Here is a 27,433-nt window from a genome sequence, read left to right as displayed (position 1 = left end):
CAGGGCGATTGACAGGTATCACTGTGTTCACATGTGAGAGAGGATGATTTGACAAGACCACAGGTCATGAGGGGAGAGTGGGAAGAAACAAAGATCCTAGAGGCTCATCGCATCGATACTGAACAGGTATACAAACTTTAAAGCTGCTAACTTTTTACGAAAAGTGCAAAAATCATGTAAAGGTTAAAGACATGGGCTCGTGAGCCATACAAATCTTGGCCTCAAAAACTAGCTATGTCCCTTATTAGCTGTGGAACTGAGCAAATTATTTATCCACCCGAGCCTCAGTTTTTCCATCTCAGTATCTACTGCATGGGGTTGTTTTGAGGATAAAATGAAGTAATGCATGCAAAGTACAAAGCACGGTGTCTTGATAAGTGTAATCTTTTTTTTTTTTTTTGGCTGCGCCTCACAGCTTTCGGGATCTTAGTTCCCCAACCAGGGATCGAACCTGTGTCTCCAGCAGTGGAAGCACAGAGTCCTAACCCCTGGACGACTAGAGAAAGCGCAAGCAGCAACGCAGACCCAATGCAGCCAAAAATAAAATAAACAAAATAAAATAAATAAATTTAAAAGAATAAAGAATCATTTGAGCTAAAACAGACACAAATGAAAGCTTCCTGCAGAAAGTGATGGGGAGCCAGGGACTGTTGGAAGGATGAATAGAAGTTAGCAAGGTGAACAAAGAAGGATGATGTTGCGTGGGTTGGAGTATATCCTGGGGAGATCCAAGTTTACAGTGGGACCCCATCTTCCTGGGATTCTATGCATAGAGAGATACATAAACTCGAAGCTTAAGTTATATACTGAGCACAAAAATTTATTTTCAGGCAATATAGGTTTGTATTCTCAGGACAATGCCAAGTATGGACATTAGTCAAGACTAAGCAATAGGCCTAGAGAAAGAGAGACATTCAGGTATGAAATACAGCAGTGATGAGCAGCAAGGCACTGCACGTGTCACACTTCCTGGGCTATGAACACGTCTCCTAGCCTATGAACTGCCTGAAGTGAGAACAGGTACTGGATTTTATTTGCATTTTGATGCTCAGAGCCTAGCACAGTGCCTCACACTTAGGAGATGCTCACCTGATGTTCGTTGATTGTTTGGTTGGTTGGTCCATTGGTGGGTTGATTGGTTGGGTGGGTGAATGGATGGCTGGATGGGTGGATGGTTGGATGGGAGAGAGGGAATGTTAAGTGTCTAGAGCAGTGTCTGACATAATAAATTGTAATTATAGATTTCTACTGCCCTACAGCATAAATACCTTAATTTTCATAAACACTAAAATAGTCGGGTCTATAAATTCCTACTCATTTAACCTATTTTAATACAGTCCTTGGAATAGTGTTTTTCTTATAATGGAAAAAATATAGCCATTGTTTCACATATGTTTTGTTTGTGCAGAGAAACTAAAATACAAATGCATTCTGAATAAAACCTACCACCATAACACTGTAACACCGCTGAGCATTAATCCTTTGAAGAAGACTTGCTGATTTGGCATAAACCTGAATAAACAGATGTGCTTGGTCCGCAGGGCCATTAGCTTTTTTACTTTGGGAGTGGAAGGGACTTTCACAGGCCATGTTACTGAAACCTTGTTTTGGATACTATTGCTGAGAAACAAACCATTTCAAAACTTAGTCGTGTAAAATACCTGTTGTATTACGGTTACAGGTTCAGTGGATCAGGGCTAGGACAGGGTGTAGTGGGGATAACTTCCTCTGCTCCATGCTGTCTGGGGCCACATCTGGGAAGGCGCAAAGGCTAGGGGAATGTGATGGCTGGGAACTGGAATCATCGGGAAACTCCTTTGTTCACATATGTGGCCCCTGGCGTGGGATGACTTGAGCAATGAACTTAGCAGGAGTGTAAATCAGTGTCTCCGTGAGTCCTCTCCATGAAATGTGTTTCCCCCAAACTTGGCAGCCTCAGTATAGTTGAACTTCTTCTAAGACAGCTCACAGCCCCAGTGTGTGGGTTTCCATGGACAAGACAGAAGCTGCATTGCCTTTTATGACCCAGCCTTGGGAATCATGTCATGTTGCCATCATATATTCTACTGGTTGAAGTAAACACAAGTCCATCCAGCTTTCCTAGGAGAGGACATCCACCCCATATCTTGATAAGAGGAATGTTTTTGCAGGACTGTTTTGTTTTTGATAGGAGTTTGGCAGCCATTGTTAAAATAGCACACCCCTAATTCTTAGAAACTGAACCGTGGAACCCAACAGAAGGAAATCTTACCTTAACTCATTTCATCACCCTTTGAGCCTCATTTTTATTGACATGTATTATTCGCTTTTTGTGAGGGAAGAATTGGATCGCCAACACCCTCTCATGCCTGGAATATGCCGGCAACATGGTGGCAGGAAAACCTCCCCCCCTTTTCCTGAATTCAGTGCTCACCTCGGATGATGCCAATTTTGAGAGAAGAGCCCTTGGCACTGGATTTCCGTTGGAGCAGTAGCGGGAGGCCTTCTTAACGCAGCAGCAGAACCCGTGTTAGGAAGCCAGGGCCAAGCGGCTGAGCCCGGAGTAACAGCCGATGACCGAGCAAGCGTGCCGAGAGCAGTGACACCCCCCGAGCTTCCACCTGCCCCACAAATGCACTCCTTCTCCTTAGGATCTTGGCAGCCGGTTTTTGTGCTTTTGCCAGAGTGCAACGATTTTCTGGAAGGACTCAGGGCAACAGGCAAGTGGGCAGTTTCCTGTGGATTCAGATCGTTTAGGACATGTCATTTGGGGCTAAGAGACTGTTTCTTATACATCGAGGAGTTTTGGAAAATAAGGTGGGTGGACGCCAGGACCTTGTGTCAGGGCCCAGAGATCTTGGGACTTCAGACTAACTGGCACCAGGGAGCTGAGAGGTCAAGATATGGAATGCTGGGATTCAGATGACACCCTGGGCTCTGTCCAGCGAGACATCACAGCAACTCTAAGGGACCCACAGGAACCAGCCACGTTGTGTCCCATTTCCACTGGTGTACAAATCTTGGAATGAGGGCCCAGAGGTGGTTCTTCCTGCCCTACCCGCCTGGGACCGACGTCCTACAGTGCACTTTAGGCCATCAGCTGTGGCCAGTCATTCTGTGCTTACTTTGCCTCTGCTGCCTTGAATGACTTGCCATGTGGGAGAGAAAGAACCATCTCCACTCCCCAAAGTGTCGCTCAGGACCAGTTAGCAGAACCAGTACCAGCCTTCTTAAACGTACACCATTCAGGATACAGCAGGATCACTAGCTAAGCTTATTTAAAGAGTAGTTGTTATTAATGATAATCATAGGTAACCTCTGTGAGCCCTTGTTGTGTTTTGGTTACTGCAAAAAATGTGGGTTATCTGTTTTAATCCTCAGAACAATCCTGAGTTTCGAGGATTAGTGTCCCAGACACTAGTACTGCTAGATGCTCATTGGCCATACATGGTTACAGTTAAGTTTAGAAAATGCTGATACTTCTAAATGGTAATATAAAAGGTAATTCTCCAAGAAGGGGATATATGTAGCATTTTACAAACTTCTTTAATCATAAAACAACTGGGATAACTGATATATTAGAAACAGCAGTTTGAAACCTGAGTGGGTCACCATAAAATATGTTTCGTGTTCTATGAGTTCAGTCTAAGAACTATTTGGAAACAAATATAAGTCTAAATCATTATAGCTGGATTTAGTGTAACTGTCTTTGAAAATAGTTACTGGGGATATACCAAGGATGGCCTGGTGATTCCTGAAAGTAGCTGATGGTTTGTTTTTAGAAATCTGTTATCTGCTCCACAACTCTCCAAAAAAGCCTGCTGCATCGCAGGAGCAAGGAGCATCCTGTGCTCCCCACACCCAGTCATATTGTACAAGGTGAGGAAGCTGAGAGTGAAGATTTTGAGCCCATTCAGATGTTCACAGCCTGTCCCGCTGCTGACCACCCCATTCCCCAAGAGTCTTGAAGGCTCTTTCCTGAGTGCCATGCTGGAGCCCAGGACTAAGGTGACCAGCCATATTTTAACCCCCAAGATCAATATACGCTCCAATTTCTTCCTTCATTCTCTTTGTTTTTTATAAACTCACATCCTAAAATACACCCCTGTTACCTTTGTTCCTTCTGATATCATCAAAATATTTCAGGAGACAAGCCTACTTTTGCAGCATTTACACATCTTCAGCGCAGCCCGCTATGTGTTCCGCCATATGCCCCGAAGAACTGCCATTTGTGGTTAGTATACTTCTAGCTTACACTTAGCTCTCTGTTGATTCTGCTTGAATTTAAATGACCATGCGTTTTTTAACTGTGGCAGATCAGAAAAGAATTTGTTCTCCATCTCACGTCAAGTAAAGGTAGTCTTAGTTAAACTCAGTTGTCAACACCTTCCTAAGATTAGGCCTTACTTTGAAAGCATCACCTGCATAATCGTTAAAGTTAATTTATTCATTAAATTATATATGCATATATACATATAAAATGATGCCAGGCATGGATCTGAGCAATTTACAACTCACAACTTAAACTGCACATTTAGTCGTCTATGAGGCACTACTATTATTATCCACATTTCATATTTGAGGGAAAGAGGCACAGAGAGGTGCAGTAACTTGGCATGAAGTCTCCCAGCTGGGAAGGGTTGGAGCAGGAATTTGAACACAGACAACTTAGCTCCAGAGTCTTTACTCTGACCAAGGAATTCTTAGCAAACACACACCGTTGTATTTGCCGTTTCTATGACCAAGGGGTTTGATAAGCTCAAAGCATTTTCAACCAAAATAGCGCATGGTCAATTACTGTGTTAGCTTCTTACACAACTCTTCAGGAAATGGCTGGAAACCTTCCTTACTGATAAAAAGTAAAAACGGAGCCCTATTTCATTTTTATTATTATAAGACTGTAGTGAAAAAATTAAACTAGAAAACATTTAAATTATTTAAAATAGAAGCTCCTCGATCCCAAATCATTATTGAAATATTACAAAAGCTAAAGTCTCATAGGTATATTATACATGCCAGGATGTAATTTTGGGGGGTTGAATAAATTTATTTAGAGAAAACTCTGTGTTATGCAAACCTGATATTTATTCCTTCTTCTTTTAACTCCTGACTCTTACAAACAATAATATATAACAGAAACAGTATTTTTATTTGAAAACTTTTATTTCAAGGTCAAAATCTCTTTGGAGGTTTAAATCTTGTTTTTACATAAAACAGTGTTCTGTCTTGCATTTTGAAAAGATTTTAATTCATATCAAGCGATGCCATAAAATGGCAGGTATTAAGCCCCACCGAAAGTGAATCCTTTCTTAATACCTGCTAGGTTAAGAGTTTTCATGTCTAATAACATTACTTAACCACTTTTTTTGTACATCTTGGTTTCTTTAAATATATTATAGCTGTGAGATCCAGTCTACAGAAAACTCTAATATTTTAAATTTATTTGGTTTCTAGTTATGCTTAAAACTTACCTAATTTTCCCTCTAAGGTAAAGACCTCCTAGTACAAAACAAAACTGATGCAAACTTGGGGGAAAAAAGTTTTTGTTTCTCTGTGGCAAGTTTTTCCTTTTTTTTCTCATTCCAATTATAACAGTAATTAATTAAAGAAATTATGAAAGATACAGAAAATATATACATTGGGCTATTTCCTTACAGTGATTTCCTATGCATGGGGCTTTTAAAATATATTTGTAATCATAGTATATTTATAATTTTGTATCCTGCTTTTTTCACACAGTATATTATAACCATGTTACTGTGCACTCTTCACAAACATTATTTTTTATTGCACCATGAGCATCATACTTATTTAGCTATTTCCTAAGGTTAGGACATGCACAATATATTCCATTTTTAATATTAGAAATAATGCTGCCATGAATGCCGTTCTGTATTTAGGATCATTTCCTTAAGATAGATTCTTAGAATCTATAATTCTTGAATTACAGAATATTAAAGGATATTAGCATTTTGAAACTCTTGATACAGATGGCCAAATTACTTTCTGAGATGATTTTAACAGTGTACATTGTCTAGCAATTTCCTGCCTGTATTTGATATGCTTTTTAGTGTGTGTGTATGCGTGTGTGTGTTAACTTGTGCAGCCTGGGAGAGCATGGATATTGACCAGATCCATTGCTGCACACAGTGGAAAGAGCTTGAACCTGCCCTCCAAAGACCTGGCTTTTTGTCCTGACTCTACAACTAACTGCTCTGAGAACCTGGGCAGCTAACTTACCTTAACGTTCCTTGTATAATGGGGAGATTGGGCCAGACCAGACATGTTCATTTATTTATAAATCTTTGCTGAGCGCTTTTTGGTACTTGATGCCAAAGAGATTAGAAAATATGACTGCAGTGTCCTTTCTCAGGATATTACATCCTCCTGGGGGACAAATATGTGGAAGCAGAATCTCATGAAGTTTAGGAGTATGAACTACAGAAGCAACTGATCCTGTGTTTAAATCCTACTCATTAGCTGTGTAAGCTTGACCAGTGAGAGCCCTCTTAGCTTCGGTTTCCTCATCTATGAAAAGGGGATAATAATATCTTTGTCACAGGGCTATCGTGCAGATTGAATGAGACAATGGTTAATGTGCCTGGTGCAATATGTGTCCAGTAATTGTTAGGGTTGCTTTTTTCTCTTTTGTTGCTGATTTGAATCTAATATATTTGGTAAGTCTTAAGTGGCAGGGAGCACGTGTGCAGAGGCATGGCTTCACGAAAGAATATCATGTGTTCAAAGAATGGGTCCTGGGTTCTGAGCACTGAACAAATGTGGAAGAGCAGTAAGCAGCAGGTGGAAGGTTAGGGTCACGGGCCACAGCAAAGGTGCTTTTCAGTTCTAATAGGCCGTTGTAGCCACTTCACGGAGGTGGATGGACCTCCCCCACCCAAAGTTTGCCTTGGTGTTGATACTGATGATGCCACGTGCCCGTCAAGAGGATATGAAGTTTTATTACTCACGTAATGAGACTTGCTGGAGAGAGCAGGACAGATTCCCCAGCAGGTCTGAAAATGGCCTGAGAGAGCTGGGAGGGACAACTGGCTTAGGGCTGTGCGGTGCTTGGCGGAGGGGGGCGAGGGGGTGGGCTAGAGGAGGGAGCTGCACCCGCAGAGGCTTGTGTGGTTTTGACATCCCGCTGGCACCAAGGGAGGAGGCACGCGGGCCTTCTGATTGACATGAAAGCATCAGCAGTCATTAACCCAAACTGGAGTCAGACTCTTTACCACACGGGCTATGGTTTTATGATGGACACAGAGGGAATCACAGTGGCTTTCATTGCAGAGCACAGGCTCCGGACGCGCAGGCTCAGCGGCCATGGCTCACGGGCCCAGCCGCTCCGCGGCATGTGGGATCTTCCCGGACCGGGGCACGAACCCACATCCCCTGCATTGGCAGGCGGACTCTCAACCACTGCGCCACCAGGGAAGCCCTTCCCTTCTTAAAAGTAAAAGCATTCTCTCTGGACCCTACCTCTCCCCACCCCTTTTTGCTGCTCTTCTCGTTCCCACCTTCTCCAGTCCTAGCTTAACAATAGTCTCTGCTCCAAATGCTCTCTCCTCCTCCTGTTCTCTCTTAAAGCATCTGCAGTCAGGTTTCCCCCGCCGCTCCTTGGAAACCGCTCTTGTCAATGTGATCACTCACTTGCCTAAAAGCTGCTAAATCCTATGGTCCTTTCTCAGTCCCCATCACACCTGACCTGTGAGCAGCACTGGGCACAATTGGTCATCTTTTCCCTCGGCTTCCAGGATATCAAATTTGCCACCCCTTTCTCTTTGGCTAGTTCCTTCTCAATTTCCTGACCTCGTAATGCTTGGGGTGGCCCAGGGCTCAGTCCTGGGGCCTCTGCAGTCCTCTGTCTGCACTCACTCTCTTGCTGTAAATCCATCTGGTCATGACAGCTCTCAGGAGTGCGTCTCCAGCACCCACCTCCCCTGGAACCCAGGTTTGTATGTCCAGCTACCTACTCAGAGTTCGTACACTCCAAACGGAGTTCTGCGCTTCCCCCTCCCTCTTGCCTCTTCCATGGTCTTCTTCATCTCTCGCAATGGAAGCGTCATCTCTCTAGTTGCTCAGGGCCCGAACTGTGCCATTATCCTAGAGTCCTTCTGTCACCGACCAGGGTTCTTGGCCTTCCTTAAGCAGCAGAAATTGATCAGAAGCCAGACAAGAAATTCAGGCAAGGCTTTATTGGGGCCCCTGCTGCAGCAGAGGGCAGCGAGAACAAACAACAGGTTCGCTTGCTTGCTTGCTCGCTGAGGCGGGGCAAGCTGGTTCCTTATATGGGGTGAGGGTAGGGGTGTGTCCAGGGGTCGGGCCAGAAGGGTGGCTTAGGTGGCCTGCCCACCCCTTTGGTGGTGCTGTGTGCAGGGGGCATGCGCAGTACCCTGCTTTTGCTCCCGGCTCTTCAGAAGTGGCAGTTGGGCTTTTTGCTCTTTTCTTGTATTTTGTTCATAATTTGCCCCAACCACGCATGCACACAGTTATTTTTAGTCCCTTATAGTTTCTTTGTATTTTGTTGCTCCAGGAGACGTTTGTCTGGGTACAAGCACTGCAGCCAAGGGTCACAGGCCCCAGCGTGGCTCACTTCCTCTTTTTCTCTCTCACTCCACATCCAACCTGTCAGCTGATCCTCTGGGCTCCACCTTGAAATGATATCCAGATTCTGGCCCCTCCTCACCCCCTCCGCTGCTCCCACCCCGGCCCAAGCCACTGTCCTCTCTTCCCCTGGATTTCCGTAATAGCCTCTAACTGGCTGGCCTCCCTGCCTCCACCCTTGGCCTCCTACAGTCCTCAACACAGCAGTCAGAGCGATGCTTTTGAAAAGTAATTCAGATCATACCACACATCTGTTCAGAGCCCTGCAGTGGCTGCTCACGTCACTCAGAGTAAAAGCGAAGTCCTTCCTCTCTCCCGCCAGGCCCTTGGGAGCCTCACCTCTCCTCCTCGTCCACGCAGCTCTAGCCACTCTTGATCTTTGCTATTTCCTAAACGTGCCAACCTTGCTCCTGTCTCAGAACCTTTGCATTTGCTGTCCCCTCTGCTTGCAATGCTCCCCCTCCAGATATCAACATGGCTCACCCACCACCTCCTACCAGTCTTTGCCCAGGTGTCACCTTCTCAATGAGGCCTCTCCTGGCCATCCTGTTTTAAATTGCATCCTCCTTCCCCATCACTCTCTATCCCGTATTTCTTTTTTCTTTTTAAAACGTTATTTCAACATAACTCTACTTACAGAAATACACTCATATTGGTCATTAGAACACAATTTAACGTATCCTACACAATTTGGACCAGAAAACTTTGTACATGGTTTGCTTTAAAAACGAAAAAAAAAAGGCATTTGCAATCTGGTTTATTTTTCATCTGTTACAAACGTATATAAAAGATCCACCATCAAATGCTGCTAAAGCAAACAGCATGAACCTTGAGAAATTAAACTTTGGTTTGTCTCTGAAAAATAACACGTATTGCACTGTAAAAGTTTATAAAATTGGTGCAACGAAACATTGTTGTACTGTTTCAATGCCAGTTCACAAATTTTGATAACTAATGTCTATCCCGTATTCTTGTTTATTTTTCTTTGTAGCATTTATCACTTTCTAGAATAATATATAATGTACTTACTAGTTTTGTTTCTTGTCTGAGGGCAGAGATTTTTGTCAGTTGTCCGCTACTGTATCCCGTTGACCTAAAACAGTGCCTGACATATGATTGATACTTAGTAAATATTTGCTGAAAGAGGGAAAGAGGGAAGGAAGGAAGAAAGGAAAGAGGGAAGGAAGGAAGAAAGGAAAGAAGGAAGGGAGGGAGGGAGGAAGGAAAAAACTCTATTTCAACATATTAAAGAATAATTTTATTGCATTAAAACATAGCTGAGGTCAAATTGGATGTGGTCATTTCAGACTGAACTGTCCCTCTGCAATACTCATGTATACACACTAGGATGACAGTGTCTCTTCCCAGGGCTGGCCAGTGGCTGGTAGAAGTGTCTGCATCATCACACATATTCTGACATTCCACCTGGGAACGGGCTACAGGGCCATATATTTGGCATAAGGCTGGTCTTCCCAACACACAAATATGAGGTTCAATTGCAGAATTTGAAAATCCCTGTCACCACTCACACAGGAGGCCAGAAGTCGTCTTAGGTTCACACTTGGAATGTGCCAGCATCTGTATTTCAGAACTCCTGAGTTGGTCAATATGGCCAGGAACTCTGTGGGGCAGGATCAGCTGCACAGCTGTGAGTGGCCTCAAGGACTGTTTTGTTTGGGTGATTGTTCACTGTAAAAAACACAGTGGGGCATTTGAGGTGTTTTGTGTGTGAAATTTTGAAAAAACATTTAACAGGTATCTCGTCATTTGCAACGTGGGACAGCTTGCATGCGGAAAACAGCTGGTTAATTTGATTTTTCTCTTTCAGTAAAGGTGCATCCTAATCCAACTGCTGGCCAAAGAACCTGGGGGAAAAGCAGCTTGAGGCTCTATGTGGCACATTATGCTCTACAAATTGCCAGACTGCAGTATGGCAAGAAAGTGTAATTCAGCAAACTTAGAGCCTCTGGCAGAGATTTCTCAGGCTCAGTTGAGTGAGCAACAGTGGCGGGGAGGGGGTAAGAGAGAAATACGTTGGGATTCTACTGTACTGTTGGGTGCCATTAGCCAGAAGTTGAGCATCTTTGACTTCTGTAATAAAACCCCTAAATCAATCGCTTGGGGGTACCCACTTCTTTGGCCAGAGATGGGAAAATGTGCAAAGGAAGCAAAGCATATAAATACTGAATAAGAGAAGAGAGTCACATCAGGCAAGAAGGAAAATAGCAGCTAGGAACTTTGTAATAGCTGCTTCTTCCTTAAAATTTGCATTGCCTGTTTGGGTCTTAGTTTATTTATAAAAGGTTACCTAAAGTGTCATAAGGCAGTTTTAGCAATTTGATTCCACAACTGCTCCATTCTCTTGAAAATAACCTTACTGTCCTTTCTGAAATTCAGCATTTGAGAAATTTTGACTACGATTTTTAAAGTTCTTGCGTAAGGAAATGGGTTACTACATTCTGAGGTAAACCTCTTTTTTTCCTCATTCAGAAACTGTGCACAAAAACAAAATACCAAGAACTACATGTTGAAATGTGTGACATGCTTAATGCCACCAAAAGTCTTTCTCTGTAACGGGGAGTAACTTTTGTGTCTACATCTAAGCAGGCTGTGAGAAACAGCAGCAATTAGCCAAAATTGTTGACATCAGCCTCAACACAACAGGTGGAGAAATGACGTGGGAAGGACAGCAATTTCACCATTTCACAATCAGTCACCCCAAGAAGCATCAGATTATTAATGTGCTTCCAAACAAGGTGGTCTGGTCCATTTTGGAGACCACACAGGCCTTCAGTTTGGGATGAACGCCGACTTTTGTGGATGAAGGGAAATGAGTTGTAAGAGGCGGCAGGACCGACCCTCCAGCCTTTTTGTGTCTCTCGTATTGAGAGTGGCCATCTGTCCCTGGAGAACAATTAGAGCAGCAGCTGGGCATGTTGTGCCATCAGAGTCAAAGGTCTCTCCTCCTCGGACCAGGACACAGCAGAGTTGGAGGTCACCGGGAGTTTTAGGAGACAGCCAGGTCAGCCCTTGATACCTGATGCTTTGACAGACTCCAGTAAAGCCAGGATTATTCAGCTTTAACTGGTACGTTGGTGGGAAAGATGGCAGGGTCCCACCCTGGTCTCTCATTTCTTTTGCTGTCATGGGAATGAGTTTGCAGTTGAGTCATATCCCTCTGTTGTCTTTCTCCTCTTTCAGGACTGAAAACCACAAGCAGCGAATACAGCAAACACTAATGGGGCAGTTCTTAGGCAAAGCAACAGAGATTTGGCGGTATTGGGGAAATGTTCAGAGTTCATAGGATCAAACAGGCTGGGCTTAGTAGTGTTGATAAAAGAAAACTACCACTTTGATTATCATTCAGCAAATTTGGGATTTGGGCTTTTTCACTTAGTATTTCTAGTTTTTTCACTTGCAAACAAGAATAGAGAACCAGATGTAGGATGCCACAGCAAAAACCACAGTGAAAATCTCCGTGCCCCTCTATCCACTGTCCTCTCGTAAGCATTCTCTCCATCTCTCTCTCTCTCTCTCTCTCTCTCTCTCTCTCTCTCTCTCTCTCTCTCGCAATCAAACACACACACACACGGGTGTGTATTTCAAATACTGAAATAATAAGTAGTAAGCATACATTTAATATACCAATATCCAGCAATTAAAAATATTTAAATATGACCCAGAGAGAGTGAAAACAAAAGGAAAAAACAGAGTTCTTACCAGCATTCTGGGCTGAATGAATGACTGCAGCATATTGCTGGGTGTCTCTGAATTTCACATTTTGTAGCTTTGGGGAAATAATGTGCAGTTCAGACTCATCACTCAACCCCAGAACCTCAGATAGATGTGTGGGAAACACACTGATGGTCTAAGCAAGAAAATAAAATCAACCTTTTAAAATTAGAAGTCATTTTGATGGAAGGCAAGAAAAATAGACTGCAAAAAAGTGGGTTTGTTTATTTTCATGAGACAAAACTTTCATGAGATCTAACGTTGGCCTCATGCTAGTCACTGGAGGTATAGCTAGTAGAAGAACTCGGGGGGGCGGGGGGCCATTTTAAAAGTTTATAATAAGTCCTCCAGGAAAAGAGAGGAGGAACGAGCCCCGTGTCAGCTGTGAGCGGTTTCCACTGCTGATCTGCTGCGACAGGAGGGCCAGGGATTTCCATGGGAAGAAAATCAGGAGAAGGACTTCCCTGGTGGTCCAGTGGTTGGGACTTCACCTTCCAATGCAGGGGGTGCAGGTTCTAATGATTCCCGCCGTACCTTCCTCATAGAATAGAGATGTTACCGAACCAAACTTGGGTCCACTCACCCACACGCCATAAAGCCAATCTACTGACACCAGGTTGTGGTGAAGGAAAGCGCAGCATTTATTGTAAGGCACCAGACAAGGAGTCCAGGGCAGCTAATGCTCGAGAGGCCCAAACTCCCCAATGGATTTCAGAGAAGAATTTTTAAAGGCAAGGTGAGGGAGGGATGTTGCAGGGTATATGATCAGCTCGTGCACAGTTCTCTGACTGATGGCGAGGTAACAGGGCAGTGTCACAGGGGTTAACATTATCAGTCCTCACCCTCCAGCCGGACTGGGGGCTACATGCTCATGTTCATCATGTAGTTAACTTCTTTCATTTGGTAGGGGCTTTAGTATCTGTAAAGTGACTCAGGAATGTACATCAGATACTGTTATCTGTGTACTTCTGGGAGGAACTAAAGATTCTGTGACTGCCATATGGCCGATTTACTGTTTAAATTGTTTCCACTTCTCCTAGCCCAACTGCTATTTTTGTCACTACATGTTCACATCCTTTCAGTCATTAATTCTTGAGCCAGGCTTTTTTTGTGTGACTCAGGGGAAGCCTTGGAGACTACATCTTTTCTACAAACAAGAGGCAGGCAGAGGACATGGTGCAGAGGGGGAACGGGGACGGGGTCTGTCCTGGGTAGGCCCCTAGAGTTCTGCTTGGTTACAGAGATACCATATAATATAATATAGTCCACAAATATACAATGGTACTTTTAATATTATTCTAGTCCTGAACTTGGTTGTGACCCTTAGGGCCTCACCCTGGGGCAGAGTCCCCCTGTTTCCAGTACCCCTTCTTGTGATACCAAAAATCTGATAGCTTGGCCAAAAGAAAACCCCAAAGGGCATGGCCCCTGGATTTTATATCAGAGACTCAAAAGAGTAAATTGACTAAATGAATAGGTAGTGATGATGATAAACCTCTATAGTGGTACTTTGACTTCAAGATATCTTATAGCCATGGACATTCATTCAGCAAAATTTAGGAAGCACCTACTTTGTGTCACATTTGACATATGACACTGGGGTTCTAACTGTGACCTGAGTGCACACAGTATCTGCTCTTATAAAGTTAGCAGTCTGGGGAGGGTCGTAGGTAATAATTTAAAAATCGTACTGCTAGGTCATGGTTATATATTCTTAAGGTGGCGGGAAGAAAGGGTGGAGGGTGAGGCTGGGAAGGTGGCAGGGGCTAGACCACGCAGGCCCCTATAGGCCATGGTGTGGAATTTTGCCTTTAAGAGTCTATGGAGGGCTCCACTGGTGGCGCAGTGGTTGAGAATCCGCCTGCCGATGCAGGGGACACGGGTTCGTGCCCCGGTCCGGGAAGATCCCACATGCCGTCTATGGAGTTCTAAGTGGCATGATGGGAGGTGAGGGAGGGGTGGGCGTGAATAGAAGCATTTTCACATTCTGTGTTTGAAAAGGTGTTGATTCCTATGGTTGGGGTGGTTTTCAATAGCATTTACTCCATTCATACTTCCCTCTTCTCTGATAATCCCCCTGAATTGAAGCGCTTGAGATTAATGCAGTGGTTTTCAATGTTAGGAGCACATTTGAATCCCCTGGGGGATTTTTGTTTTTAAAGCCCAGGCCCATCCCCAGAAATTTGGATTTCATTGGTCTTAGGTGGAGCTTGAACGTGGCTTTTGTTTGTTTGGTCATTTGTGTTCCCCAGGTGATTCTAATGATCAGGTAAGGCTGAGACCCACAGGTACAGAGGAAAGCACAAAACGGGTCCTCAAAGTGGGGCCCCTAGAGCAGCAATATCAGCGTCACCCGGGAACTTTTCTCAGGCAGATTCTTCGGCCTGATCTCACACTGACTGAGCCGGAAACCCTGGAGCTGGGGCCCAGCAGTCTGTGTTTGAACCAGACCTCCGGGGGTCCTGAGATCCACCTAAGTGTGAGAAGCACTCTCTGTCAAAGGTTGCAGGCAAGAGAACCTGGAGTCTGGACCTGGTTCTAGATCTAGTTGTAGAAGAGCTCTGTGATGAGGGGAGGGAGGTGCAAATCATTGAACTTCTCTGACCCTCAGTCTCTTCAGCTGTAAAAAGAGTAGGTGGGATTAGGTGAGCTCAAAGGTCACCTATGACGTTAGTCTATCATCTGTGCACACGAAAGCTAAAAAAGTCTTTATAATATACTTTTTAAAAATCTGTATTTTTATATAATAGAACCAGAACATAATCACTGTAGGAGGCTCAAAATATACATGAAAGAATAAAGAAGAAAATAAATGTCAATTAAAATTTCTCCACCTAGAGAGAACTGTTGCCCCCTCCCCAATTGTTTGGTGTGTTGGAGATATTTTGGTGTTTTTTCTTCTGATATTTTCTGCATGCATCTACTTACAAAACTGAAATCATGGTTCAAGGGGTCCTACCTCTCACCTAACATTATATCAGGGTCATATCCCTTCATCACTAAAAGTGATTTAAATCATCTTTGTTAGTGTCTACCTAACGTATAAACATTACATGTTTATACCATAATGTACTTAACCCTTCCCCTGTCATGGATGTTTAGGCCTTTTCTCATTTCTTGTTATTATGACGATGAATATCTATCTACCTATTAATTCTTTGTCTGAAGACCTTCTTAAGAGAATCCTAGAAATAGAATCATTGGATCAATGCACATGAGGCATTTGATACATTGCCAACTTTTTTCCCCAGCAATGGGCCACTTCTTAGAAACACCATCAGTCTGCTGGCGAGCTGTCCTCATGACACCCTCACCAGCATCAGTAATACTGATTTTCATTTCATATACCGCCACAAGGCAGGAGATGCCTACATCTACAGGGTAGTATTGGTAGCAGGGGTATAGCTCAGGCTTTCAACACCCAAGGGGGGACTCAGACTCAAGAGATGGAAGTGAGAGGGGCCCCAGGAGGACTAGGACTGGGGTTGGAATAGAGGGGAGAGACTGTCTTGGGGTTGATGATGACACTTTCAAAAAGCCCTCCTGAAAATGTACCACAGGAATTTACTTAAAGTCTATGGAAGAATTGCAGATGGATGGTAAATCACCTTTTCTAGAAATTGGTACTAAAAAGGCAGACTGTTATGGTCCCCAGAGGCCAAGACGTGGGTCTGCCTGAAGCCAGGTGGAGAAGTGGCCTTCGATTAGCCGAGCTTCTGAGGTCCCCTATGGATTTAAGATGCTAGATTACTAAAATCAGAGAAGAGAGAAGGGTTTCCTTTCTTGCACCATCCTGGGCACTTTATACGTACACGTGCACCCCAACGGGCTTCGTTTCCCCATGTTTTCCTGCCCAGTGACCCATTCGTGCTTCCTTTTCTTCATCCGACAAACTTCCACTGCCTTCTCATTACCTGATTCTTTCTTGGCTCCAGGATCCTAATCATAGAGACAAAGAAGAGTGAGATGCCATGCATAGAAAATAGAATCCAACCCTATTTATAAAAAAGGAAAAGGGAAGTGGTGAACTTATGTCACCATTTATTTATAGCCCCACCTACTTCCAGAAGTATCTTAAGTCATGGCTGCTTTGGCAGAGGACTCAGGGAGAAAAAAAGTCTCCTCTTTAAAAACCAGACCAGGGAACACCAGCCCTGTGAGTTGTTAACAGGTTAACAATGGGGAAGAGAGTAATTCTGGCATTTAATTCCTGAATATTTTAAAATGTGAACTTTATTTGGATGAGAGGTAGTTTAGAGGGTGGTTAAAAGCATAGATTTATTGTTATACCCAAAAGAACTGACACAGGTGTTCAAACAAAAACTTGTTCAAGAATATTCTTAGCAGCACTATTCACAATAGCCAAAAGGTGAAAACAACCCAAATGTACATCAACTGGAGAATGGATAAACAAAATGTGGCACATCCATACAATGGATTATCATTCAGCAATAAAAAGTAATAAAGTACTGATAGATGCTACAGCATGGATGAATCTCGAAAAGAAGCTAACTGAAAGAAACCAGGCACAAGAGACCATAGATTGCATGATTGCATTTACATGAAATATTCAGAATAGGCAAATCCACAGAGAAAGCAGATTAGCCACTGCCAGAGGCTGGAAGGAGAGGGGAATGGTGAGTGAATGCTTAATTGGGTAAAAGGTTTCATTTTGGGTGACGGAAATGTTCTGGAACTAGATAGTGGGAATGATTGCAGAACTTTGTGAATGTACGTAATGCCACTGAATTGCTGAATTATACACTTTTAAATTGTTAAAATGGTACATTTTATGTTATGCATATTTCATCACACACACACAAAATAAACTTATTCTTGGGGGGGAAAAAAAAAAGCACAGACCTAGTCAGTTGTGCCCAGGTTCTAATCTCAGCTCTACCATTTACCAGCTGTGCGACCTTGGGCAAATCACTTAAACCCTCAGTTTCCATTTCCTCTCAAAGTGGGGGTAACTGTAACAGTACCTACCTCAGAGGGTTATAAATCTTAAATAAGCCAACATATGCACTTAAGCATATAAGCAATATAAGCATTTGCTTAGCATAATACCCGGCACAGAGGAAGCATGCTGTAAATATTTGTGTTATTAATCTAACCCCGGTATTCTCAACTGGGGACAGTTTTGCCTCAGGAGAAATTTGGCAGTTTCTGGAGAGATTTGTGATGTCACAATTGGGGGATGCGACTGGCATCTAGTGGGTGGAGGTCAGGAATGCTGCTACCTATCCTACAATGCACAGGACAGCTCCTCCACAACTAAGAATTATCCGGCCCCAAATGTCAGTAGTTCCAAGGTGGACAGTCCCTGATTTAAACGGAGCATGTAGGGACATGTGCTTCATCTAATGAATATATGAATAAAAATACGTCAGATAGAAATTTTTGTTCGAAAAAGACTGCCAGCCTGTCTCTGTGTATAGACAACATGTGTTAGACTTTGTGAGGATATAAAAGAAACCCAGCCTCAGTCCTGGAGGAGCTTGGATAAGAAGAGCTCTGTGTGTGGAAGGCTGTTTAAGAGGGAAGTTTTTACCAAGAGACTTTTGTCATCATTTTTCCTTTAATAAGAGGTGATCTGGGGTCCTCCACACTTCTCACAATAATGCTTGCTCAAATGCTAACACTTAACAGTTCCCTATAAAGACGCATCTTAAGTGAGTGAACAGTGTCTGTTCACATATCTGAATGTGTCTTGTGTTTGGGTAAATTCTATTGAACAAATATCTGAAAAAGAAATCACTGTCAGAAATAAAAATTACTTGTTATAAGTAAAGGCACAGACACAAAAAAAATATTAAATCTTCTTGTATTCAACCACCCACACACCAAAAGGTGCCCACTTTCCATTTAAAGAGTTATTTTATCAGATTCCAAAACCATATATCCATATACATAGTCTAGTTTGGATCACAGGATATCTTCTTCCACAGAATGACTCGCCATCAAAAGGTCTGTCTTGATTTGCTAGCAGTGAAGTTTGGGAAAGGGACCCTTATTCCTCCTCTCTGTCCTTTTGCCTTTAGGCTAAGTATTGGAAGACTGTTAAAGGCATATGCCAAACCTTCAGTCAATCCCTGTGCGTGGCACATGTCCTTTAGGATTGGGCGATGGGAAGGAGGGCTAAGGAGTGTGGTGGAGACCATGAGGAGGGCAGACCCCTGGAGGTTCACACCCTTGGAAGCTAAAGCATGGGGATGCGTGGGGCAAGAGACCCCACTCCACGCACCACCTTTGCACACCTTCCTCCATAACTCTGGTTTCCTGTATGTATAAGTGCTTTCGACAGCTTATTTAGTGCTACCATGGCAGGGAATCTTACTAGACCCTCTTGTAGGAGGAAACAGAGGTGAACCAGACATAGAACATGTCACACGGAGTTCTCAATATGGCAGACCATAAGACCTGTTATAAATCACTCTAATAAAGTGATAAGTGCAATAAGAAAAATGTGGGGAAAACACTATGGGATTCCAGAGGAAAGTGTTTGCCTCCAGTGGGGAGTTTGGAGAAGTCTTTTTGGAGAGGGTGGCATCTGAGTTCGAATGTGAACATTGGTGGATATGTAGATGTGGAAATGATGCTGGAAAATGCTAAAGGACAGAGCAAACTACCATGGTGGGAAGTTGACTATGTAGGAGAAGAGGGTTTGTAGCATTTGTGGCAGGGAGTATAGAGAAATAAATAAGATGGATAGATTGAGATGAGCTCATGAAAAACCCACAATGCTAGGACGCAGTCAAGCCACGGGGAATCACTGACATTTTCTGAGCGGAGGTGGAGTGGTGACAGGACTAAGGCAGCTGTTGTGCCGCTGTGTATAAGGTGGTCTGGAGAGATATCAAGGGTCTGAGTTATTGTGAGGCAAGAATAGTAAGGAGAGGCCAGACTCGACCAATATTTCAGATAAAGCATTTGGCAAGACAAAGTGAAGGAGGCAGCCCTGCACTGCTTACCTAGGCGCTTGGACATGGGGTTCAGAAGCACAGGTGCTGGATGCAGATGTTCTGGGCTCTAGTCCTGGCTCTGCTGCTTAAACCAACTGCATGTCCCTAAGATACCTCTTGATGTCATAATCTCTTCATCCACAAAATGGGAGTAAAAGTCTTGTTTTACATACACATGAGAAGATTAAATGAGTAAGTGCACTTAATACATTCTGAATCTCGTCTAGCATAACATAAGTTAATGTGCTCAAAAGCCCAATGTAAAAGTTGGCTGTTATTATTATTGAAAGTAAAAAGAGGATGAAATGAGGGGATGGACTTCTGAACCAAGTTGGAATGACAGTAATTGCCAGGAATAAAGAATTACACAAGGAAAAGAGTGATCTTTTATTACTCTCCCCAAGGCTGCTTGGAGGTGCTGGAACATGGGGCCACATAGAGGATGGGGTGAGATTCATGGACAGTACCATCTACATCATGGTCCAACCATCTATGTTCTTGTTTTCTAGTTCCAAAAGCATTGATCTTACTGTCTGGCACTAGCTGCATTAAACTTTGCCAACAAATTAGGAGTACTCCTAAGACAAAATTATTTCCTCACTTCTATTAATGCAGAGACCTGGGACCAGAAAACCAGGGTCCCAAGGAAGACCATCAAACAGATGATGCTTTTAAGAGCAAGGAGGGCATTAGCTTGGATACTAACAGAATTAACACGGAAAAAAATTTTTTTAAGAAAAAAACTATGATGTTTTGGTTTTAGTTAAGGAATCTTGTCTTTGTAGGCAGGGAGCTGTTTGTGGTCGGGTGGGGGGAAGATGGGGTTATCCAAAATAAGAGGCAGGACGGGAGCAAGACATCCTGCCTCTTATTTTGAAACTTTGCAGAAACCAGAGCGGAAATGCTATACCATTCTCTTATGCCTCATTCAGTGGTCAGACTGTTCTAATTTAATGCGTGCATAAGAATAAAAATTAAGCTTTCCAGTGCTGGGGCAGATTTTTTTTTTAAAAAAAGAGACACAGGCTTTATCCCCTACAAGATTAAACATTAGGGTTTAAAGGTTTAATCTGCTGGAATTCAGCCCAGGATGGGGTTCAGAGCCCCAGAATAATTGGATACAGCCTCAGGCTTTGAACATCAGAGCCGGTTGGGGGTTGTGTGTGTGTGTGCGTGCGTGTGTGTGTGCGCGCGTGTGCGCGTGCGTGTGCACGTGCGTGAGTGCGTGTGTGTGTGTGCGCGCGTGTGCGCGTGCGTGTGCACGTGCGTGTGTGTGTGCGCGCGCGCGCGTGAAATATGCTAACGAGTGTTTGAGGTCTCTCCTTGGCAATGAGCTGTGGCAGGAGGAATAAAGCTGCCTGCCCCTGCCTCCTGCATTGGTTCCTCAGTGGCTAACTGGATACAGCTTCTGGGGGGTGCCATGGTCATGAATGTGTACTATTGTTCCAGGCACACGTCGGCCTTAAGAAATAGCACAAAACAAAACAGGCCCGTCCTTATTCAGATGCAGAGCCCCCTCCATCACTCAAAGCGGCCCTTCCAGGTCACATGCCCGAGGCCTCTGCAGACAGGACACAGCTGCCTCTAATCTGCTGCCTAACATTAGCCGCGGTTCAAAAAACCTGACAGCTCTGAGCTTCCCAAGGCTCCACAGAGGAAGCTAGAAAGATCTGGGGTCCGGGCACTATGTTCTCCGAGGAACTGTGGCTGGAAAATGAGAAAAAGTGTGCTGTGGTTCGGAAGCCTAAGCAAGGCAGGAAACGCCAGGAGCTGCTGGCCGTGGCCTTGGGGGTGAAGGTGGGAGTCAAAGGCAGCTTTCTTTGGCCCCCTCTCAAACTCTTTGCCTGTCCACAGATCTCCTCCCTGGTCCGAAGGGCCGCCCTCTCACACAACGACAACCACTTCAACTATGAGAAGACACACAACTTTAAGGTAAGGGAGCCTCTGCTTTCTTTCTTCTGTTATAAAAGGGCAGGTGGAGAGCTCCAGTTTATGCTTTCCATCTGGTCTTTTGATGGTAAAGTAAAGAGACAGCAAACTCCTCTGCTTTCCACATTTAGTTACTTGCTTTGAATCAAATCAAACGGGAGACTTCAGAAAGCAGTTTGCTTGATGCTGATGCTTAGAAACACCTATATGTATGTTAACTTAGCTCTGGAGAACTGGGCCCATTTCCTCTTCACATTCCCACGTCCAGTGAAAGCAAAACAGAGCATGCCCAGTCTTTGGCATTTAGAGATCATCTGGTGAATATCAAGCAGTACTTTTCCACTCGGAGTAGCAGTAAAGAATATTGTTATCTCTGAGCAAGTGAAAACAGTTGCCCGTTTCACATTCTGTGTTTTGTCTTTTGTTTTCAGGGATGCTAACTCTTTTGGTTTATGTGTAGACAGCTGTGAAAGCAAATGACGACAGGAGATACCATCCAGTAGCTTTTGTCTGTGCTCTGGGTGCAGGGGGCACCCTGGCAGCCTTACCAAGCTCCTTCTGGTCACAGCCTTGGTCCTGCTCACCAGACCAAACAAAAAGATACAGAGAGCTGGTGGCGGTTTAAGTGGATTTTCCCATGTGAATTTATAAACTGGAAAGACTGCTATCTTCATTTCAGACTAGCAGTGTAGAAACGGCCTGCCGTCAGAAAATTACGCCTGTTTCCTTTGCCCTGATGTGTTTTCCAAGAAGCTCTGGGAGGAGATTCTGATGCCAAATTGCCTGGCTTGAGATGCCATTGAGTGCAGGAGAGACAGGACAGAGTTAGAGGTTTTACCCCAGCAAATGGGCTGACAATGTGGAAGTTGGAGAGAGTAGAGATGAGGGATCCACGAAGAAACGAAGAGACAGGGACAGCTAAATGTAAATTGTATTCTCTTTTAAAAACTCGTTTCCCTTAGGGCCAGTAGCCCGAGTAACAACTGGAACTAGATAACCCTTTGTCAGAAGTGACCAGGGAGACCTAGTTTATTCTGTTGCTTTCCTATCCTTCCTACGGACAGATGTGTGTCTATTAAATATACATTTGTGTTAGTTTGGTCTGTTGGCCCTGCTTCTGTTTTTAGAAAGCAAGCAGCTCAGGCATTTGCATGCTATAATTGACCTGAGGCATGGAATTTATTCAGCTCTCCATATTTAGCATGAGGGTGAAGAATTGCATTAGATAGGTCCTCATCCATGCCAAGGCTTTTGCTATTTCTCTCATCACTGAATAGTGACAGGTCTAATTTGGGGCATCACTGAGTAGAGACGGGTCTAATTTATGTTTTTCCTCTTTCCTCTTTTCTGTCTTTACCCTAATTTTTTTTTTTTTCCTTAAGAAAGTATTTTTCTGACTTCTGGCAGAAATCCCTGATTTTTTGCATCCTATAGATGCACTACCATGAATGGGAGAATGGATCTTGGACTTGCAATTTTTTCCTTCCTCTTGAAAATTCTGATTCTTTTGGCTTTAAGATACAATTGGAATTTTGCCCTATGCAGTTATGTGTTTACATGGGCTAGCTTCTCTCTGTAGATACTCTGTCTGAGTTTGTGTGAAAAATACCCAAGTGTATTTAGTTGACAGTTTCAAAACTAATTTCAGTCTTTTTAAATCTTAGATCTCTGCATGGGATGTAAAGACATTTAAAACAAAAAGTTAGTTGAATCTTATTTTCTTAAATAGTTCTGTTGCTAACATGAACTATATTAATTATTTATCACTAAAAAACGCCAACAGCTTTTTAGATGTTTGCTTTCAAAGTCAGTATCTATTAACTATATCTATTAACAATATCTCTTCTAACTTACTTCTAACTTCTAACTTACTTATATTAAAAGAAGAAAAGGCAGAGAACAGACGGGTTGTTGGGAATACACAAGCCAGACAGGAGCGTTTCTCTTCCGTGTTTTAAATAGAAATCTTTGAGACATAACAGACCCTTGAGTCGCTGTCTGTGGCTTTCAATGGTACCGCTCGTGCCACTGTCCTTAAGAATGAGCGGCTGAGGCAGGAGGAGGGATGGCTCTTTCTGTCACTCCTTTCCCCATCACCGCCTCCTTCAGCCCTCTCCTCACCGCCCCCCAACCAACTTTAAGTGGGAACTCTGCATGGTCTTTAGAAGAACATTCTAAAAGCAGGTCCCTGCTATAAATAGAGCAGTGGGGTTTTAGTAACATGCCATTGACCTAACAGAAGACAGAAAGGTCTTATCAAAGGCCCCTGACATCTGCTTGGAATCTGTTTTATATCTTAAATTTGCAGTAAGTTTTTATTTATATTAACTTCTAGTAGGCTTTGTTCTGAAACTTTCTTGATTTGTAATTTGGGTTATTATTGGAGGGTATTCTGTGTCTGGCATAGAGAAAGTGTTTAAAAAGAACAAGTAATCACATTTTCATGCTTATCAACAAATAAGCCTTGCGAGGCCCTGTCTGCACTCTCGCCTAGAGGCCTCCTACCAGAGAGTCAAATCTGCCAGCAGATCTTGATGCCTTACTTCAGAACAGGATTTTCTGCCCTAGTCAGGACTATTCCCCAGGTAAAAAGCCCTCTCCTCAGTCTCCCCAGGAGCTTCAACACAAGCAATGAATAGATAACCTATAATGAAAAGGATCTGAAAAAGAATACATACATACATACATATATATATATATATATATAAAATATAACTGAATCACTTTGCTGTACACCTGAAACTAACACATCTTTGTAAATCAGCTATACTTCAAATTTAAAAAAAAATACAATAATTACAATTTTAAAAAAGAGCAATGAATGGAAACTCCTGACGCGGTACAGGTTGGAACCCCTCCCGCTGTGCTCTTTGAGAAGGCTCCCTGTCACTGCTCCTGAGGGCATATCTACTGCCCTTGCTTTTCAAACAAAGCGCGTCTAGGAAAAGCTGAAATTCAGCTCTGGAAACAAAAGGTTTCGGAAGCAAATTAAAGTTGCGCCTCATTTCATGCAGTAATTATATACTTTTCAACACTGTATACAAATGCGATTGTTGCTGATTTAAATCCTAAATTCTCAGGATTACTTGTACCTACTAGGAACTAAGAGTAGTTGTTGAAGCAATGATGACATTAGCAGACTCCTCTCTAAAATGAAAACTGTTTGATATATAGAAAAGCCGTTCTGTTATTTAACGTGTTTTATGTCCGCATCTCTGTTTATCCATGGGACTGAAAGAGGCACTCTCCCGTAGGTAGACTAGCTCTCTTTTAGAGGACCTGCCCTAAGAACACCTTATGGCCGAGCTCTGAAACCCTCAAGAACCCTGCAGCCCCATCAGTCTGGATAACTGTCCTTCCTTCCCCACTTAGCACAGTGATGAGGTAGCTGTGGCCAGCTTGGTACTCCTGCCCACGAAGTGCTCTTTGGCAAGGAGCTTAATTCTCTGAGCGTCAGTTTCCTCATCTGTAAAATGGGAGTGCTGTAAGGTTTAAAGAATACATGTAAATCACTCAAGGTCACTGGCACCCAGTAAGGTTGGCTACTATTATTACTTTATTGTTCATCTTTTCGTGTCTCTCATTTTTCTTGAGTTTTGATGTTTAGCTTTCTCTGTCTCTGTATTTCTTATTTTCTACGTTCACTTCTTCCTGTCCTTTTTTTCTATCATCTCTTTCTTCTTCTCAACACGATGTAATTAAAAAATGAAAGAGCATTCCAGGCAGTGCAAAGGACATGAGTCAGAACTTGGAATTAGAAATGAGCCAAGGGTGAACAGGGTACAGGGAAGATACCATCCAGGAGAGAGAGTTGCTCACTGCACATCTGGAGAGTCAGCTGGGGCGGGCGGGTGGCCACAGCCTGCTGACCCATTGGCACTTTGTGCGCTTAGCCCACTCACGCTCTCAGCCTTCCCGATCTGCATGTGTGTGTACATCACTCACTCCTTCTCCTGAATTCTCTCCCTCCACCCAGGTACTTCAGGGGCACTCTTCTCTCCCTATATGCAATATGCATGGAGAGCAAAGGTCCAGAAAGTTCTAAACGTTAAAGAGCAGACCACCTGATCCCGACCTCAGCTGTGTTCCACATCCCACCAATCCCTCCCCCAGGCCTCCCCCAGCCCTCCCCTGTCCGTCTTCCCTTCAATCCTCTTCTATCCCCATCCATCCCTTTCCCAACCCTCTGCCAACTTTACTTTCATCCATAGCATTGATCACCAGCTGACATTGTACACATGTATTTATGTGTTTGCCTTCCCCTTATCAGAAAGAAAGACCCCCCCCCTGGGTGGGGGAAAAGGGGTGGAGACAGAGACTTTTGTCTGTTTTACTTTCTGCAGAAATCCCAGTGTCTCAATCAGGGCCTGGCCCAGAGCCGACTGTCAGTGAATATGTTGACAGGATGTGTAGCAGGTACCTCCTGACCCTGCCTACCTAGGCTTGCACTTTCCCTCCTCACTCCCCGTCCCACAGTTTGCCCTCATTCAGGGCTTGTTGTGCTTGTGTTAGTTGTGCTACAGTCCTTCCAGGTGGTGGGTAGCGGTCCTTGCCAGGGTCACCAACTCTGCTACCCAGTATCTTATATGCAGGCAAGCGGGGGAGACACGTGCCCGGTTTACTCCCATTGTCCCAGCTTCCTGTGTGGTGACTCTCAAAAGTGGCCTTGACTGGGCTTAAGTTAAACGGTTGCCAACTTGCCCTTCTTTGTCCCCCACTCTCCACAGACGGGGCTGCACCAGCAGCATCCTTTTCCTGCAGTACGCTGTGTGTACTCGCGTGCTCGTGCAGCACCTCCCACCCCTAAGATTCTGGGGGCCAGGACAAGAAGTCCAGGAGGCTGAGAGTGTGTGGCAGGGTGTGGCAGCACCTCGACCTCCCAGTTTTTGGGTTTTGTGGCTCCTTGACGGTTTCTACGCCTATCATCAGTTTCTGCATTCTTATCAATCTGGTGGTCATTTGCTTTGGAACAAGCCATATTTGCTTCCCACGTGCAAACCCCTTGCTTTTCCTCATCTTTGTTGGCCTCATAAAATGTGCCAGCACTTCACCCCCAATATCTTGCCCACCCTGCATTCTCACGGGCATGCAGGGGGGGGCCCCTGCCTGTCCTGGTCCCGCTTCCGTGTGTCTGGGGAAAAGGGTGGTTGGATTTTGCACCTGCATTTTGGCACAGGCAGAAATCACTTCAGAAATGGTTGTGAGTTTTGTTTCTTTTGTTTAATAATCAGAAAAGGCTGTTTTGGCAGAAGAAAGTCGGGAAGGAACAATTCAAGGAAAGGCTAACTTCATCACCTTGAATATAAAATGAGGGACTCAAAGTGAGACTAGAATAAATAGGCTCGGAAATACTGGGCTTTATGAAGAAAATAAGGCTTCTGCTCTCAAAGTGCTATGAAGATGAGTCATTCTTATCTACTGTAGCCTGGCTCCCCCGTTATAGTTATTAGAAACCCCTTATTTTCAAATAATAGAACCCTTGGAAACCATCTTAAGTGAAATAATAGGCAGGCCTCATAGAGCCCCCAAGGGACTGCTCAGAACTCAGGCAGGGAGGAAGCAGGAACTGGTGGTACACCTGGACCCACTGTCTCCTTCTCTACTCCCTCCCTCCCTCTCTTCCATTCTCTCCCTCTCCCTCCCGTCCCATCATTTCATTGCTTTCTACTCTCATTGTTCTCTCCCTGCACAAAAATATCTTAGTCCATTATGGTCTGCAGAATACGGCTGATGATAACTCCCTGGTTTACATATTACAAAGACCAGCCACAAAATCCCAATTTTAAATTTCCAGAGAGAGAATCGGAATAGCCTGACTTAGACCAGGTGTCTACTATGCTCACATAACTCTGGCCATGGAGGTCACCCCCTCCCCGTAAATACATGGATGGGGCTATAGGATGTCTGGAGGATGGATGGTACCCAGGTTATGTGTGAAAGAAAGGAATCCTCCCAGGTAGATAGCCTGCAGATGTCAGCTGTAATCCTTTCCTCCTTGTTTTGAAGAATTCCACTTAAAGTTTCACATCAAAGTCCAACTCTTTCCACTGGGTTCTGCTTGAAGGAAGTCATGAAGCTACTCTGAGCCTCAATGTTATTATTATTATTATTATTATTTTTTTTTTTTGCGTTATGCGGGCCTCTCACTGTTGTGGCCTCTCCTGTTGCGGAGCACAGGCTCCGGACGCGCAGGCTCAGCGGCCATGGCTCACGGACCCAGCCGC

The 27,433-nt window shown here is 43.9% G+C and overlaps 2 protein-coding genes across 24 annotated transcripts in view; one reads left to right on the top strand and one right to left on the bottom strand.

Moving 5' to 3' along the window:
• LOC114486304 (uncharacterized) overlaps window positions 1-27,433 on the bottom strand; it is a 277,756-nt gene that overhangs the window by 68,834 nt on the left and 181,489 nt on the right. For 12 of the 21 annotated variants that reach the window (XR_008617385.1, XR_008617379.1, XR_008617377.1 and 9 more), the window contains 4 exons: window positions 16,128-16,254; window positions 12,304-12,451; window positions 9,613-9,688; window positions 2,414-2,715 (listed from right to left, as the gene is read on the bottom strand). Coding sequence is in view for 2 of the 21 variants with exons in the window: in XM_028489943.2 (XP_028345744.1) it covers window positions 2,414-2,715; window positions 9,613-9,720; window positions 12,304-12,336 (443 nt within the window). In the remaining 19 variants the exon portion in view is untranslated. Of the gene's footprint in view, window positions 1-1,144; window positions 1,160-2,413; window positions 2,716-8,615; window positions 8,631-9,612; window positions 9,721-10,112; window positions 10,273-12,303; window positions 12,452-15,923; window positions 16,042-16,127; window positions 16,255-23,752; window positions 23,839-27,433 lie in introns of those variants that run through there. The other 9 variants (XR_008617380.1, XR_008617383.1, XR_008617389.1 and 6 more) reach the window with 8 other exon arrangements.
• CHN2 (chimerin 2) overlaps window positions 1-27,433 on the top strand; it is a 314,431-nt gene that overhangs the window by 259,493 nt on the left and 27,505 nt on the right. For 2 of the 3 annotated variants that reach the window (XM_024131278.3, XM_024131284.3), the window contains exon 7: window positions 21,135-21,212. The exons of the other annotated variant lie outside the window; for it this stretch is intronic. In XM_024131278.3, coding sequence (XP_023987046.1) covers window positions 21,135-21,212 — 78 coding nt within the window. The remainder of the gene's footprint in view (window positions 1-21,134; window positions 21,213-27,433) is intronic. 3 annotated transcript variants of the gene reach the window in all.

This window comes from Physeter macrocephalus, chromosome 5 (genome assembly GCF_002837175.3).
Source record: "Physeter macrocephalus isolate SW-GA chromosome 5, ASM283717v5, whole genome shotgun sequence".
Classification (NCBI taxonomy): domain Eukaryota; kingdom Metazoa; phylum Chordata; class Mammalia; order Artiodactyla; family Physeteridae; genus Physeter; species Physeter macrocephalus.
The sequence above is the reverse complement of the archived record's forward strand: the minus strand, read 5'-3'. Positions and strand labels throughout refer to the sequence as shown.